The sequence below is a fragment of the Symphalangus syndactylus genome, chromosome 15 (genome assembly GCF_028878055.3).
Source record: "Symphalangus syndactylus isolate Jambi chromosome 15, NHGRI_mSymSyn1-v2.1_pri, whole genome shotgun sequence".
In the NCBI taxonomy this organism is placed as follows: domain Eukaryota; kingdom Metazoa; phylum Chordata; class Mammalia; order Primates; family Hylobatidae; genus Symphalangus; species Symphalangus syndactylus.
The window spans coordinates 69,413,323-69,426,459 of NC_072437.2; the positions used below are offsets into that span (position 1 = coordinate 69,413,323).

The following is a 13,137-nucleotide window of genomic DNA, read 5'->3' on the forward strand; positions in this document are numbered from 1 at the left end:
TGCGGTGAGGGTCAGCCTAGTATGAAACTGAAGAACGAGAGCTCTGGAGCTGGATCCCCTAGGTCCCGATTCCAGCCGTACCACTCACAGGCTCTGTGTGTCACCTTGGGTGCACTACTTGAACTTCTGGTGCCTCCATTTCCTCATCTGCGATCTGAGGATAATTGTCCCTAACTCAGTGTTGCTGTGAGGAGGATTGAGCTAATGTATGTAAAGGATTTTTAAACTTGCCTGTTCCATAGTAAGTGAGATATAAATGCTACTGTTGTCATTAGCAACTGAACCAAATGCAAAACCCTTAGTCTGTTGAGTAGGAGGTCCCAAGTCTAAGGACAAAACATTTGCCATCAGCACAGTCATAGAAAATCTATACGGAATGGTCTCAGGAAGCGTCCGGCCAGCACTGCTAGAAGGGAGGTAGTACCACCCTCCAGGTGGGGCCCAGGGACGTCTCAGCCACCAGAAGGCAGCACCTCAGGGATGAGAGGTGTGTAGAGTGGAGTGAGGGGACAGTCCTGTCCTTTTGATTCTCATCCTCTGTGCCATCCAGCAGAAGGCCCAGCCCCTTTTCCCCAGAGGTACAATCTGCTGCTGCTGGGGCAGAGGTCGGATAAGCATGGGGAGTGCAAAGGGCATGAGCAGAGACTGTGGCCTTCCGGGGGCCAAGCTGCTCAGGCCATTGCAATGCCCTGCACCTTTGCACAAGCGATCTGCATGTGCACATGGAATTTGATTCAACATTTTGCGTAGTAAAAGGCCACAGTTTGAATGCTCTATGATGTATTATTTAGAAAAATAGTATAGTTAATTTTTTTTTTTTGGAGACAGAGTCTCGCTTTGTTGCCCAGGCTGGAGTGCGGTGGTGTGATCTCAGCCCACTGCAACCTCTGCCTCCCGGCCTTAGCCTCCGCCGTGGCTGAAATTACAGTGCCCACCACCATACCCAGCTAATTTTTGTATTTTTAGCAGAGACAGCGTTTCACCCTGTTGACCAGAGCTAGTCTTGAACTCCTGACCTCAGGTGGTCCACCCACCTCAGCCTCCCGAAGTGCTGGGATTACAGGCATGAGCCACTGTGCTTGGCCTGTGGTCAATCTTTTGTATGTTAAAATTATCAAACAGTTTTCTAAAAAGGAAGGTACACACATAAATATATAACGTCCTTTACAACAGCTGTGGTTTATGAGGTAACATTATTGTTTGTTAGTGGTCAAGCAAGTGAACGTGTGGAAGCAGCACCTCATGCTGATCTTATTACACAGGTTACAAGGAGTTATTTTCGTATCCTAAGCATATCACAAGCAATACCGCGGCAGCAGAGTTCATCATGGTGAGTGCAAGAGGCTTCCTGTATCTCTTGGGTCTTTTCCTACCACGCTTTAAGGGGACCTCCAGGGCTTAGGCCCCTCAGGCCACCATCAGAGCACCCCTAGTCCTGGGTTTTTGTATATTGGTGGGCTCTTTATTTCATTAATTAAAATGATAATGAGCTCATTAAGGAAAAATTGGAAATTAAAAAGAATAGAAAGAAAAAAATCACCCATGTCCCACCACCCCAATGCAACTAGCATTAACAGCTTTGAGAAGTTTTCTTCTGTCCTTTGTTTTTTTTCTCTTAAAATGCAGCCAGCTTCATCTAAAAGGGTTGAGGTTTTTTTTTTAAAAAAAAAAAAAAAAGAAAGAAAGAAAAAAGAAATGCTGGGTGTGGTGGCTCACACCTGTAAATCTCAGCACTTTGGGAGGCCAGGACGGGTGGATTACCTGAGGTCAGGAATTCAAGACCAACCTGGCCAACACGGTGAAACCCCATCTGTACTTAAAATACAAAAAATTAGCCAGGTGTGGTGATGGACACCTGTAATCCCAGCCACTTGGGAGGCTGAGGCAGGAGAATTGCTTGAATCCAGGAGGTAGAAGTTGCAGTGAGCCGAGATTGTGCCACTGCACTCCAGCCTGGGCAACGGAGCGAGACTCCATCTCAAAGAAAAAAAAAAAAAGAAATAAAATAATAAAATTGAGCAAGCTGAGACTGACCAGCTGCCTCGGCCAGGCTGGCAAATCCGGGGCTGATTGCATGGGACATTTCTTCCTGTAGATGTCATAGTCCTCTGGAAACTGTAAAAAATCAAATAAGCATGAGGTGATAATATTATAGTTACTGTGTGACATGAAATAAACTAAAAGGACATAAGTTTAGTTGTTTCACAAATGTATAATTAGGGAAAGAAAATATTTTCGGTGTCACTATATCTCTACACTGTGCTTAGATGTGTCAGTGATGACAGCAAATGGTGACTGTGACCAACAAGAACGTAATCTTTCACTTCATTTCCTCCAGTCGGCCACACCTACCATGGGAAACACAGACTTCTGGAAAACACTCCGATATCTTAGCTTATTGTACCCTGCTCGAGGGTCACGGAACATTCTCCTGGTGTCTGATGGGCACCTCCAGGATGAGAGCCTGACATTACAGCTCGTGAAGAGGAGCCACCCCCACACCAGGTTATTCGCCTGCGGTATCGGGTGAGTCTCAGAGAGCTGGTCACACAGTCCAGACCCACGGGGAGGTCTTCTTGTTGCCCTGCACAGGACTTTTGCAAGCTTGGAAGTTGACACTAGAATACAGAAGCCTTACAGCATAGAGGGATGGGGCTCTGGGCTCCCAGCCAGACTGCCTGAGTCTCAGAACCTGGGTTGGCCACTCATTAGCTTAGCCGTGACCTTAGGCAAGTTCCTTAACCTCTCATCTGTAAAACCAAGATGATAATGAAAATACCTACATCCTAGGGTTGCTGAGGAATAAATGAGCTCATACATAGAAAGCACTTAGAACAGAACTGAATCAAAAAGCACCAAATCAATGTTAGATGTTATTATTTAGCATAAGAATCCAAATCTCCACCTTGTCCCCAGCGGCCTGGGTAAACCTCCTCCCTGGCTGTGCTGGGCTCCTGCTGGGGATGTGGCCTCCAGGCAGACCCCACCAGGCTGCTTTGCTCCTCCCCGGCTGTGCTTGGGGCATGTGGCCTCCAGGCAGGCCCCACCAGGCTGCTTTGCTCCTCCCCGGCGGCTGTGCTTGGGGCATGTGGCCTCCAGGCAGACCCCACCAGGCTGCTTTGCTCCTCCCCGGCTGTGCTTGGGGCATGTGGCCTCCAGGCAGACCCCACCAGGCTGCTTTGCTCCTTCGCATCTCTTTTCTGGCCATTATGAGCACTTGCATTTTCAAACCCTGTGGTGTGCACAGAAGCTTTCCACGGGAGGCTCACACCCTACATTGTTGGAATTGCCCCTCCCCAGTGAAAGTTAGCTCTTTTGGATGGCACTAAGGTGTGTGGTGTATGTGTAAGGAAAACATCGAACAGAGGGGGCCACTCGGTGTCTGCATAGGACTTGCCCATCCTGCCTGCCTCTGTGGCCCCTGGACTCCTACCTGTGGCCACCACCTCAGCAAGTGGTCACCAGCTGTCTCTATTCTGAGGCAGTGCACGGAGCAGATCCTCAGCTTCTTCATGGGGCAGAATGGGGGCCTCTGTGCTGTCCTTGCCCCTGAGCCTTGACCTGGACTCGCCCTGAGCTCCAGGAGCCAGCACCCCCACTGCCCCTCTGTGGCCCCGATGCCCCTCCATGGCCCCCAGTGCCCCTCTGTGGCCTCCAACGCCCCTAGCTGCTATACCCAAGCCACCTAGTTGTAGAATTATTGTAGAGAGAAAAGTAATAGGGCACTTGTCACTTGAGGGCTTTCTTCTCTATCCTCCACAGTCACAGCTCCTGGCTCTGTTCTCTGTAATCTAAGGCCTAGCCCAGCATCACAGGCCAATGAGGAAATACACCCAGCCTGAGCAGCTCCGCCAGTTGTTGTTCCTGATGGGACTTCACCTGCTGAGCTCACAGCTGCACTCAGGGCAGCCCGTGCACCGTCTCCTGGTCTCAGCAGCCCCTCCTTGCCCCCTGCTCCCAGGTCAGGGCTCAGACACCACAGGGCAGAGGTTCTGGCACTTATTCATGCCTTCCTCAGTGAGGGCCTATTCTGGGACGAACATCGGGCCCCCACCCTGGGGCTGGGAGATGGGATTTTCCCATGTGTCAAGGAGGAAATCAAGGGAGTGTGATGAGGTCAGGTGCAGTGGCTCGCTCCTGTGGTCCCAGCACTTTGGGAGGCCAAAGGAGGAGGATCGCTTCAGCCCAGGAGGTCAAGGCTGTAGTGAGCCATGGTGGGGCGATTGCACTCCAGCCTGAGTGACTGAGCAAGACCCCATCTTTAAAAATAAAAAAAAAAATTGAAAAATGTAAGGCATGTGATGGGGAGTCTGGGTGTGTATTAGGGGAGCCTGCTCCAAGAGGAGACTGTGCCAGTTAGCACCACCCATGACTGGAGGGGTTGGGATCCATTCTGCTTTTCTGTCGAGTTTTTGGGATCTTTCTAAGTGTTTCTCCCTCATCTTCCAAGCATGTGTTTGCAGTTACAAACTCTAGTAAAGTGAGCTTCCCAGGGGTAGAGACCATCAGGCCTCCTCCCTGGTGTGAGTCCTGGTCCTCTGAGAGCCACCCTGAAGGAGCACAGGAAGATTCCAGCCTGCCTCACTAACAGACGGAAGCTGTAACTACCAATAACCCATATTAGTAATAACCCGTGTTATGATCATCACCAATTAATAGGGATGGTAAAGACAAATCCAGTCTTTATCCATAGGTTGAAAAACATCTTGGAAATTATTTTCATAAGCTCTTTTTCTGAAAAATAATTGATCTTTAATATTTCAGGAGGAATTCCTCTAAGCAAGGAGTTCTTGATAGTTGTAGAATTATTGTAGAGAGAAAAGTAATAGGGCACTTGTCATTTAAATGTCAGAGATGCTCTTTGCTAGAGTGAGAGTTGCTTCTTTATGCCTTTTGCTGTGTTGATGTGTACCAGATTTTAAGAGGTAGATTTTATTCACTCTTTGCCAGCTCTAGGCCTTTGGGATCAGATTCAGGTAATATTGTTATTTATGGAAATTAAGTTGGTATCTTTGTCAGCATTCTGATACCTTATAGGGTTGTTTTTAGAGTCATCTACTCCCTCCCTCAGTGAATTGAAAGTCAAGAATTTCAACTTTTTTCTATTTGAAGGATAAGTCAGTCCTCTGATAGATGGGAGCTTACATTAGCCAAACTTTCAGATGTTTCCTTCTATTATCACTTTCTCTGTTTAACCTCAGCTACACACGAGTACATTCTTCCCCACGTCATGTCTCCCCTGTTGAGTTGTGAGCTTTCTCAACACTGTTAACATGTACTTCAAAAATATTTCTAATGTCTTCAAAATTAAAACATGTGAAATGTGATCAGTTCTACAGCAAATCGTCACATCTTAAGGATTTTGTCCCAGTGTGGTGCCGGAGTATTTGAATATTTTAATGCAAAATCCAAGCATAGTTGGAGAAAACAGGTATGTTTTTTAAACATCTGGTTTTATATTTACGTTTGGAAATCTCATATTCTTCCGAGACTAAGAAATAGGAACATCTGTGTTTCCTTGAATGAGAGGGGAGCCGTAAAGAGGCAAGCACTGCTGCAGGTGTGAGCCCTGCCTCAGGACTGCACCAGCGGGAACACGAGTTCTTCATCAGGTCATTCTCCCAGCTTATAGTTTGATTTCTGCCTTAAAAATCATGGACTGATTTTTTTTAAAGTGAATTATTAAATATGTTTTGCTGAAATTAATTTTCCTTATTATGATAAAATTTAGCATTTTAACTTTTTTTTTTTTTTTTTGAGTCTTGCTCTGTCGCCCAGGCTGGAGTGCAGTGGCACCATCTCGGCTCACTGCAAGCTCTGCCTCCCGGGTTCATGCCATTCTTCTGCCTCAGCCTCCCAACTAGCTGGGACTACAGGCGCCAGCCACCATGCCTGGCTAATTTTTTGTATTTTTAGTAGAGATGGGGTTTCACTGTGTTAGCCAGGATGGTCTTGATCTCCTGACCTCGTGATCTGCCCACCTTGGCCTCCCAAAGTGCTGGGATTACAGGCATGAGCCACCGCAACCGGCCATTTTAACCAATTTTAGGTGTACAATTTAGTGGTATTAGCTACATTCACAATGCTGTGCAACCATCACCATCTTCAAACTATGTCATCAGCCCAAACAGAAACTACCTACTCATTAAACAGTAACTCCACATTCCCTCCTACACCCAGCACCTGCTAACCATGACTCTACTTTCTGTCTCTATGACTTTGCCTTTTCTGAGTATCTCATATAAGTGGAGTCATAGGACATTGTCCTTTTATGTCTGGCTTATTTCACTTAGCATGATGTTTTTAACATCAATATGTTGAAGCATGTGTCAGAATTTCCCTTCTTTTTAAAGCTGAATAATATTCCATTGCATGGATAGACCACATTTTGCTTATCCATTCATCTATTGGTAGACACTTGGGTTGTTTCTGTCCTTCAGCTATTGTGAATAATGCTGCCATGAGCATTGGTATACAAGTGTCTGTTTGAGTCTGCTTTCAATTCTGGATATATGCGCAGCGTGGGATTGCTGGATCATATGCTTGTTCTATGTTTAATTTTTTGGGGAATTGCCATGCTGTCTTCCATAGCAGCTGCATCATTTTACATTCCCACCACCAGTGCACCAGGATTCCAGTTTTTCCACATCCTCACCAACACTCATCATTCTTTTTTTTTCCATACTGATTGAAATCAATCAGCTTTTCTTTGGTTTGTTTTGGTTTTTGAGACACAGTGTTGCTCGGTCATCTAGGCTGGAGTGCAGTGGTGCAATCATAGCTCACCGCAGCCTTGACTTTCTGAGCCCAAGCGATCCTCCCACCTCAGCCTCCAGAGTAACTGGGACTACAGGTGTATGCCACCACTTTTTTTCTTATTGTGTTTTATTCGTTTGGTTGGTTTTTGTTTGTTGTTGGTGTTTTTTGAGACAGGGTATCACTTTTTTGCCCAGGCTGGAATTCAGTTGTGCAAGCTTGGCTCACTGCAGCCCTGACATCCTGGTCTCAAGCCATCTTCCTCCCTCACCCCCCAAGTAGGTGGGACTACAGGCCCACAGCACCACACCCAGCTAATTTTTTGTATTTTTTGTAGAGACAGGGTTTCGCCATGGGCCCAGGCTGGTCTCGAATCCCAAGCTCAAGCAATCTGCCTGCCTTGGCCTCCCAAAGTGCTGAGATTACAGGCATGAGCCGCTCTGCCCAGCCACCACTTGTTTTTTAATAACAGCCATCCCACTGGGTGTGAAATGGGATCTCACTGTGGTTCTGATTTGCACTTCCCTAATGACTAGTGACATCAAGCATCTTTGCATACACTTGCTGGCTTTTGTGTATCTTCTTTGGAGAAATATCTATTCAAGTACTGGAATCTACTCATACCAAGGTTGCATATTAGTAATTAGCTAAAGGAATAATTTCAGGATGCTTTGTAAATGTAAAGGATGTGATCATGCTATTATTTAAAATTCTAGCTGGGTGTGGTGGCTCATGCCTATAACCCCAGCACTTTGGGAGGCTGAGGCAGATGGATCACCTGAGGTCAGGAGTTCGAGACCAGCCTGGGCAACATGGTGAAACCCCATCTCTATTAAAAATACAAAAATTAGCTGGGTGTGATGGCACACGCCTATAGTCCCAGCTACTTGGGAGGCTGAGGCAGGAAAATCACTTGAACCTGGGAGGGGGAGGTTGCAGTGAGCCAAGATTGTGCCACTGCACTCCCGCCTGGGCGACAGAGCAAGACTCCATCTCAAGATAAAATAAATAAAATAAAATAAAATTCTGTTTAAACTATTTTCGGGAAAGTACCCTATAGCAGGAAGGAGAGAAAATACCGAAGAGTTATAAAATTCCCAAAGGATAGAATGTATACTTTATTTTAAATGTGAAGTAACTATTTTCTGGATGGAGCATTGAAAGAGAAATAATTCCTCTTTTATAAATAGATAGAAGACCAAATGACCAGGCTATGTTCTCCGAGTTGCCACTCTGTCTCAGTCAAATGGCAGCAACTCAATCCAGATGCGCCCGAGGCCCTGCAGGCCCCAGCCCAGGTGCCGTCCTTGTTTCGCAATGATCGACTCCTTGTCTATGGATTCATTCCTCACTGCACACAGGTAAGAAGGCGAGGAGTTTGTTATTCTATGGGAAGACCAATATATTTTGCTAATTTTTTTTCTGTCTTCTTCCCTCCCCTTCTCACCAGCAGATTTTCTTCTTCTGGGAACACAGCTGGTGGTTAGCCAGGGCTTTGGGGAGGCTTCTAGTTTTTATTGAGAGGGGAGAGGAAATCACCAAAAGAATTTCTGTTAAACCAAGACACTGCAGAGTAGAAAGGCTAATGAGGAATTTGTTTTTTTTCCCATTTCAGGCAACCCTGTGTGCACTAGTTCAAGAGAAAGAATTTTGTACAATGGTGTCGACTACTGAGCTTCAGAAGACAACTGGAACTGTAAGATCCAAAACCTAAACTATCGACCCGTTGTTTGAAAGTTAGGATTTTATATTTCCATATATAATGCTCTATGGCAAGCTTGTCCAACCCACAGCCCAGGGCAGCTTTGAATGCGGCCCAACACAAATTCGTAAACTTTCTTAAAACGTTATGAAATTTTTTTGCTAGTTTTTGTTTTCAGCTCATCAGCTATCTTTAGTGTTAGTGTATTTTTTTTTTTTTTTTTTTTTTGAGACGGAGTCTCGCTCTGTCGCCCAGGCTGGAGTGCAGTGGCGCGATCTCGGCTCACTGCAAGCTCCGCCTCCTGGGTTCACGCCATTCTCCTGCCTCAGCCTCTCTGAGTAGCTGGGACTACAGGCGCCCGCCACGACGCCCGGCTAATTTTTTTTTTGTATTTTTAGTAGAGACGGGGTTGCACCGTGGTCTCGATCTCCTGACCTCGTGATCCGCCCGCCTCGGCCTCCCAAAGTGCTGGGATTACAAGCGTGAGCCACCGCGCCCGGCCGTGTTAGTGTATTTTATGTGTCACACAAGACAGTTCTTCCTCTTCCACTGTGGCCCAGGGAAGCCAAAAGAATGGATACCCCTGCTGTCTGTACTTCCTTTGTTGTTTTCCTGTGTTGAAATTTCATTACACAATATGGAGATGAGCTATATGTACAAATGAGTATACTTTCCTTCAGTTTCTAACGCAGCACTTCTTCATCGGGGTAGTTTGGTCTGGGTGTGTCTATATGGGCATCAGTGGGTGGCAATGACTGCAATTAAGTGTGGCTTTTATGCATGGAAATTTTGCTGGAGAGGTTCTCAAAGATGTTCACGATTCAATAAAAGTTACATGCCACTGGCCTACTGATGCTATTTAGAAATACTAGTTATAATAATACTGGACTAAGAGTAGATCATATCGTATGTTGAGGATGTGGGTTTATTTCCTTTTTTGATTAAAAGCAAATGAATTATGAAAGAAAAAATTCCTGTTTCCCAAATACTCACACCATTTCTGGCTTCCAGATATATGTTTTTCCCAACCAGTTCTCTGACACCAGTTGCATGTCCTACAATTTAATTCAATTCTGACACTAGCCGCCTGGGGTTGGCACAGACCTCACAGGGTGAGGGCTCAGTCCCACAAGACTGGTTCCAACTCCAGACACAAGTAGCAAGTAGCAGGTCCCCAGGTTACCCACACTTCTGGTCAGCTCCAAGTCAGTGTTCCCACAATCCTTTCTCAGGTTCATTAATTTGCTGTAACAGCTCACAGAACTCAGGAAAAGTTTACCTTAGTATTACTGATTTATTGCAAAGAATATTATAAAGGATATGAATGAACAGCCAGATGAAGAGGTATATAGGGTGAGGCCCAGAATAGTCCCAAGCACAGGAGTTTCTAACACAGTTGGGGTGCACCATTCTCCTAGCACATGAGTGCTGACCCAGAAGCTCCCTGAACCCCTTTAGGTGGGGTTTTTAATGCAGGTTTCATTACAAAGTCCTGGTTGATTAAATCATTGGCCATTGGTGATTAGCTCTCGCCTCTCTGGAGGTTGGGGAGTGGGGCTGAGGTTCCAGCCCTCTAATCATGCGGTTGGTTCCCCAGCAACCAGCCCTCATTCTAGGGACTTTCTAAAAGTCACCTCATTAACATAAACTCAGGTGTGGTTGAAGGGTCCTGTTAGGAATAACAAATACATATATTTCTTATGTCTGTAGGGAAGTTCAGATTTTCCCTCTGAAGTTTCCATGTTTGGTCTATAAAATAATCCAACAATAGATTAACAGGGGAAAAGACATGCAGATGTCGTTATATGTGCAGAAGCCAAATGAGACTCAAAGAAGGGCCAGATGAGTGAAGTTTCATACTGTACAGAGGCGGGTAGGATTGTGGGGCTCCTTGGGGGAGGTGGGGACAGGTTGTGGGAGGGTGAGGGGAGGAAACACATGGTGATCAAAGCTTTCTTGTGATGCAGATGAAGTCTGGCAGGCAGCAGCTCTCAGAGAGAATAGAAGCACCTCTGGTAACAGTGTCTCTATCATCCCTTTAAAGTATCAGACTTTAGCCTCCTCTTCCTGGGAGTTCATCTTTCCTAAATCTGGATAAGGCAGATAAGGGGGTCTCAGAGAAAGCCTGTTTGCATCTGCTGTTTGCTTCACTGACATAAGATTCCTCTGCAGATGCAAATATTCCCTACAAAAGGACTGCTTTTCAGAGCTACTCCTGTGTCTGCTGTCCCTCTGAATAGCATCTCAAAATATGCCAAAGAAGTCTCTTTTGGGGTGGCCTATTTTAGCTTTTCGCATATCACAATATCACAAATTATTACCAAGAAGTTTGTAATATTTGCACTGGTACTGAATCTGCTATAGTTTAGCCTTGAAAGTTCCTAGCCTATATATGCTATTTATGTATTTTTTTTATTCAAAGGAGTATTAGTATAACCAGATAAATCATTTCCCAGACATTGCTGGGTTTTTTTCTCAAAAGCATACAGCTTACTTTTCAGCACTAAATCGGTATCATTGACTTATTAGTTGTCAGTGATTTATGTATAGAACTTAAGCTCTATATTGCTTTAAAAATTAGACCTTTGTGAGTAATGATGATAAGGGAGAATAAATTAAAGGTATATTTTTAAAAATTAGAGCTAAGGGGGAAAGAAGGTAAAATAATTTTACCTGGGAAGAGGTCATTTTCCATAAAGTCACAGCAAGTTGTACTTCCTCTGTGAGAAGCAGCCTTATCAATGACAAAATTACAAGAGTTGGAATGAAGGAAAGTGCCATCTCTCAGTTGTTAGAGAGGAAGCACCTGGTGGTGCACAGAGTCCTCACCCTGCAGAGTGCAGACCATGTTCATGGACGGGCATCCCAGCACCAAGGTGGCTCTTCCTGTGGTAGAAAAGAAGTTTTGAATTTTTTAAATAAAATAAATTGGCAAAATGGCCTTTCATAGAAAAAGCAAAACTCTAGGGACAGAAAGCAGATGAGGAGCTGCCAGGGCTTGAGGAAGCTACACAGGGGCACAGACGAACTTTTCAGGGTAAAGAGAATGTTCTGTGTCTTCAACAGTGGTCACACAACTGTATACATCCCTTAAGACTCATCAAACTGTATATTTAAGAGGAGTGCAATTTTACTGTATGCAGATTATACCTCCATTTTTAAAATGATGTTCTTTGGAAGTCTTTTATTAGAAGCCATGTGAATATTTTTTTCCTTTGCTGCTTAAACACAGATGATCCACAAGCTGGCAGCCCGAGCTCTAATCAGAGATTACGAAGATGGCATTCTTCACGAAAATGAAACCAGTCATGAGGTTTGTTCTTTTCATTGTAAAAATGATTAGACATTCTTCTTGAGCATTCTTTACATTGATGTATCTGTGGAAATGGAAAGTGAGGTCAGCTGCGTGGAGAAGGAGACTGTGGTGTCAGGGCATTCATCACTGTATCCGTGACACTGTGCCTGGGATGTGGGGTATGCGGTAAATGTTTGTTGAATGAATTAACAAAAGAGTGGATGTCGGTGGTTTCCAGAAAATTCTGTAATGTTTTACTTATCAGAAAAAGCCCAAGGGCTCAGAGAACACTTGGTGAGTGCCTGTAGTGGACGTCACCTCAGATCTCTCGTGTGGTAGCGTTAGTATTCCCATCTTACTGATGAGAGGCCTGAGTGCAAAATGCTGAGTGACCTGCCAAAGCCCAACTAACTCCCCCCGTGCTGTGCAGACCAGGGCATCAGCAGAGGGTCCTCTCAGCCAGGCCACCGGGACTGCCCAGCTGTTCTCTCAGGGACAAGATCTTCAACAAGGCTGTGAGCGTTAGTCCTCAATGCCATCCCCACAAGAAGGTGCCAGCGTGACAGGCCCTGGAGACCCCACAGTCAGTGCTAGTGACAGATGGTCACCTGGTGGTCTCCCTGTTCTCCTCAGATGCCCTTGGGTTGGCAGCCTCTGTGTGATGTTTTGTTTAAGGCCCTTTTATCCTGAACAAGTCATTCCGTCTTTCCAATTCCTCAGCTTTAAATTGGGAGCCACAGACGGAAAGAATGAGGAAGCCCACTGCCCGGGAGAGCTCTCTGTGAACTAGAGGGAGCTGCATAACGAAGAGCGACATTTTCTATGGCTAAATCAGTTCATCTCATTTTAAAGGGAACATTGAGCCACCGATTTAGATGGGACCTGCAATTCAATATTTAGTCAGAAATACGAATCTTAAAATGCTTTACTGACATAGCTAAATAGAAATAAACAAAACAGGACATAACTTATGTTTTATTCTATCCTAGATGAAGAAACAAACCTTGAAATCTCTGATTATTAAACTCAGTAAAGAAAACTCTCTCATAACACAATTTACAAGCTTTGTGGCAGTTGAGAAAAGGGTATGTATTATTGTTAGAGGTTAAATTATTTTATTTCTATTTCCACGTTAAGAAAGTCACCCTTGCTTTGATGGTTCATGACGATACGCACGCCCTGGGCCTGTGAAGCGTGGGATGCAGACAGGCCAGCAGGCCCCACGAGTCCCAGCCTCCCATTCATGGGGGGCTTCGGTGTTGGGACTTAGGGTGATCTTTCTAAATGAGTTGAGTATGTTATCATTTTAATGTTATAATTATTAATAATTAGCTAATGCGTATTTTTCGGATACACTGTAACTTTGTTACAGTTTTGGCATTTA

At 45.1% G+C, this 13,137-nt stretch overlaps 1 protein-coding gene across 5 annotated transcripts in view; it reads left to right on the forward strand.

The window, feature by feature from the left end:
* LOC129463447 (protein mono-ADP-ribosyltransferase PARP4) overlaps positions 1 to 13,137 on the forward strand; it is a 130,933-nt gene that overhangs the window by 90,006 nt on the left and 27,790 nt on the right. For all 5 annotated transcript variants that reach the window (XM_063618818.1, XM_055244005.2, XM_055244006.2 and 2 more), the window contains 7 exons: positions 1,263 to 1,330; positions 2,339 to 2,526; positions 5,332 to 5,431; positions 7,947 to 8,117; positions 8,372 to 8,452; positions 11,691 to 11,771; positions 12,743 to 12,838. In XM_063618818.1, the coding sequence (XP_063474888.1) occupies positions 1,263 to 1,330; positions 2,339 to 2,526; positions 5,332 to 5,431; positions 7,947 to 8,117; positions 8,372 to 8,452; positions 11,691 to 11,771; positions 12,743 to 12,838 (785 nt within the window). The remainder of the gene's footprint in view (positions 1 to 1,262; positions 1,331 to 2,338; positions 2,527 to 5,331; positions 5,432 to 7,946; positions 8,118 to 8,371; positions 8,453 to 11,690; positions 11,772 to 12,742; positions 12,839 to 13,137) is intronic.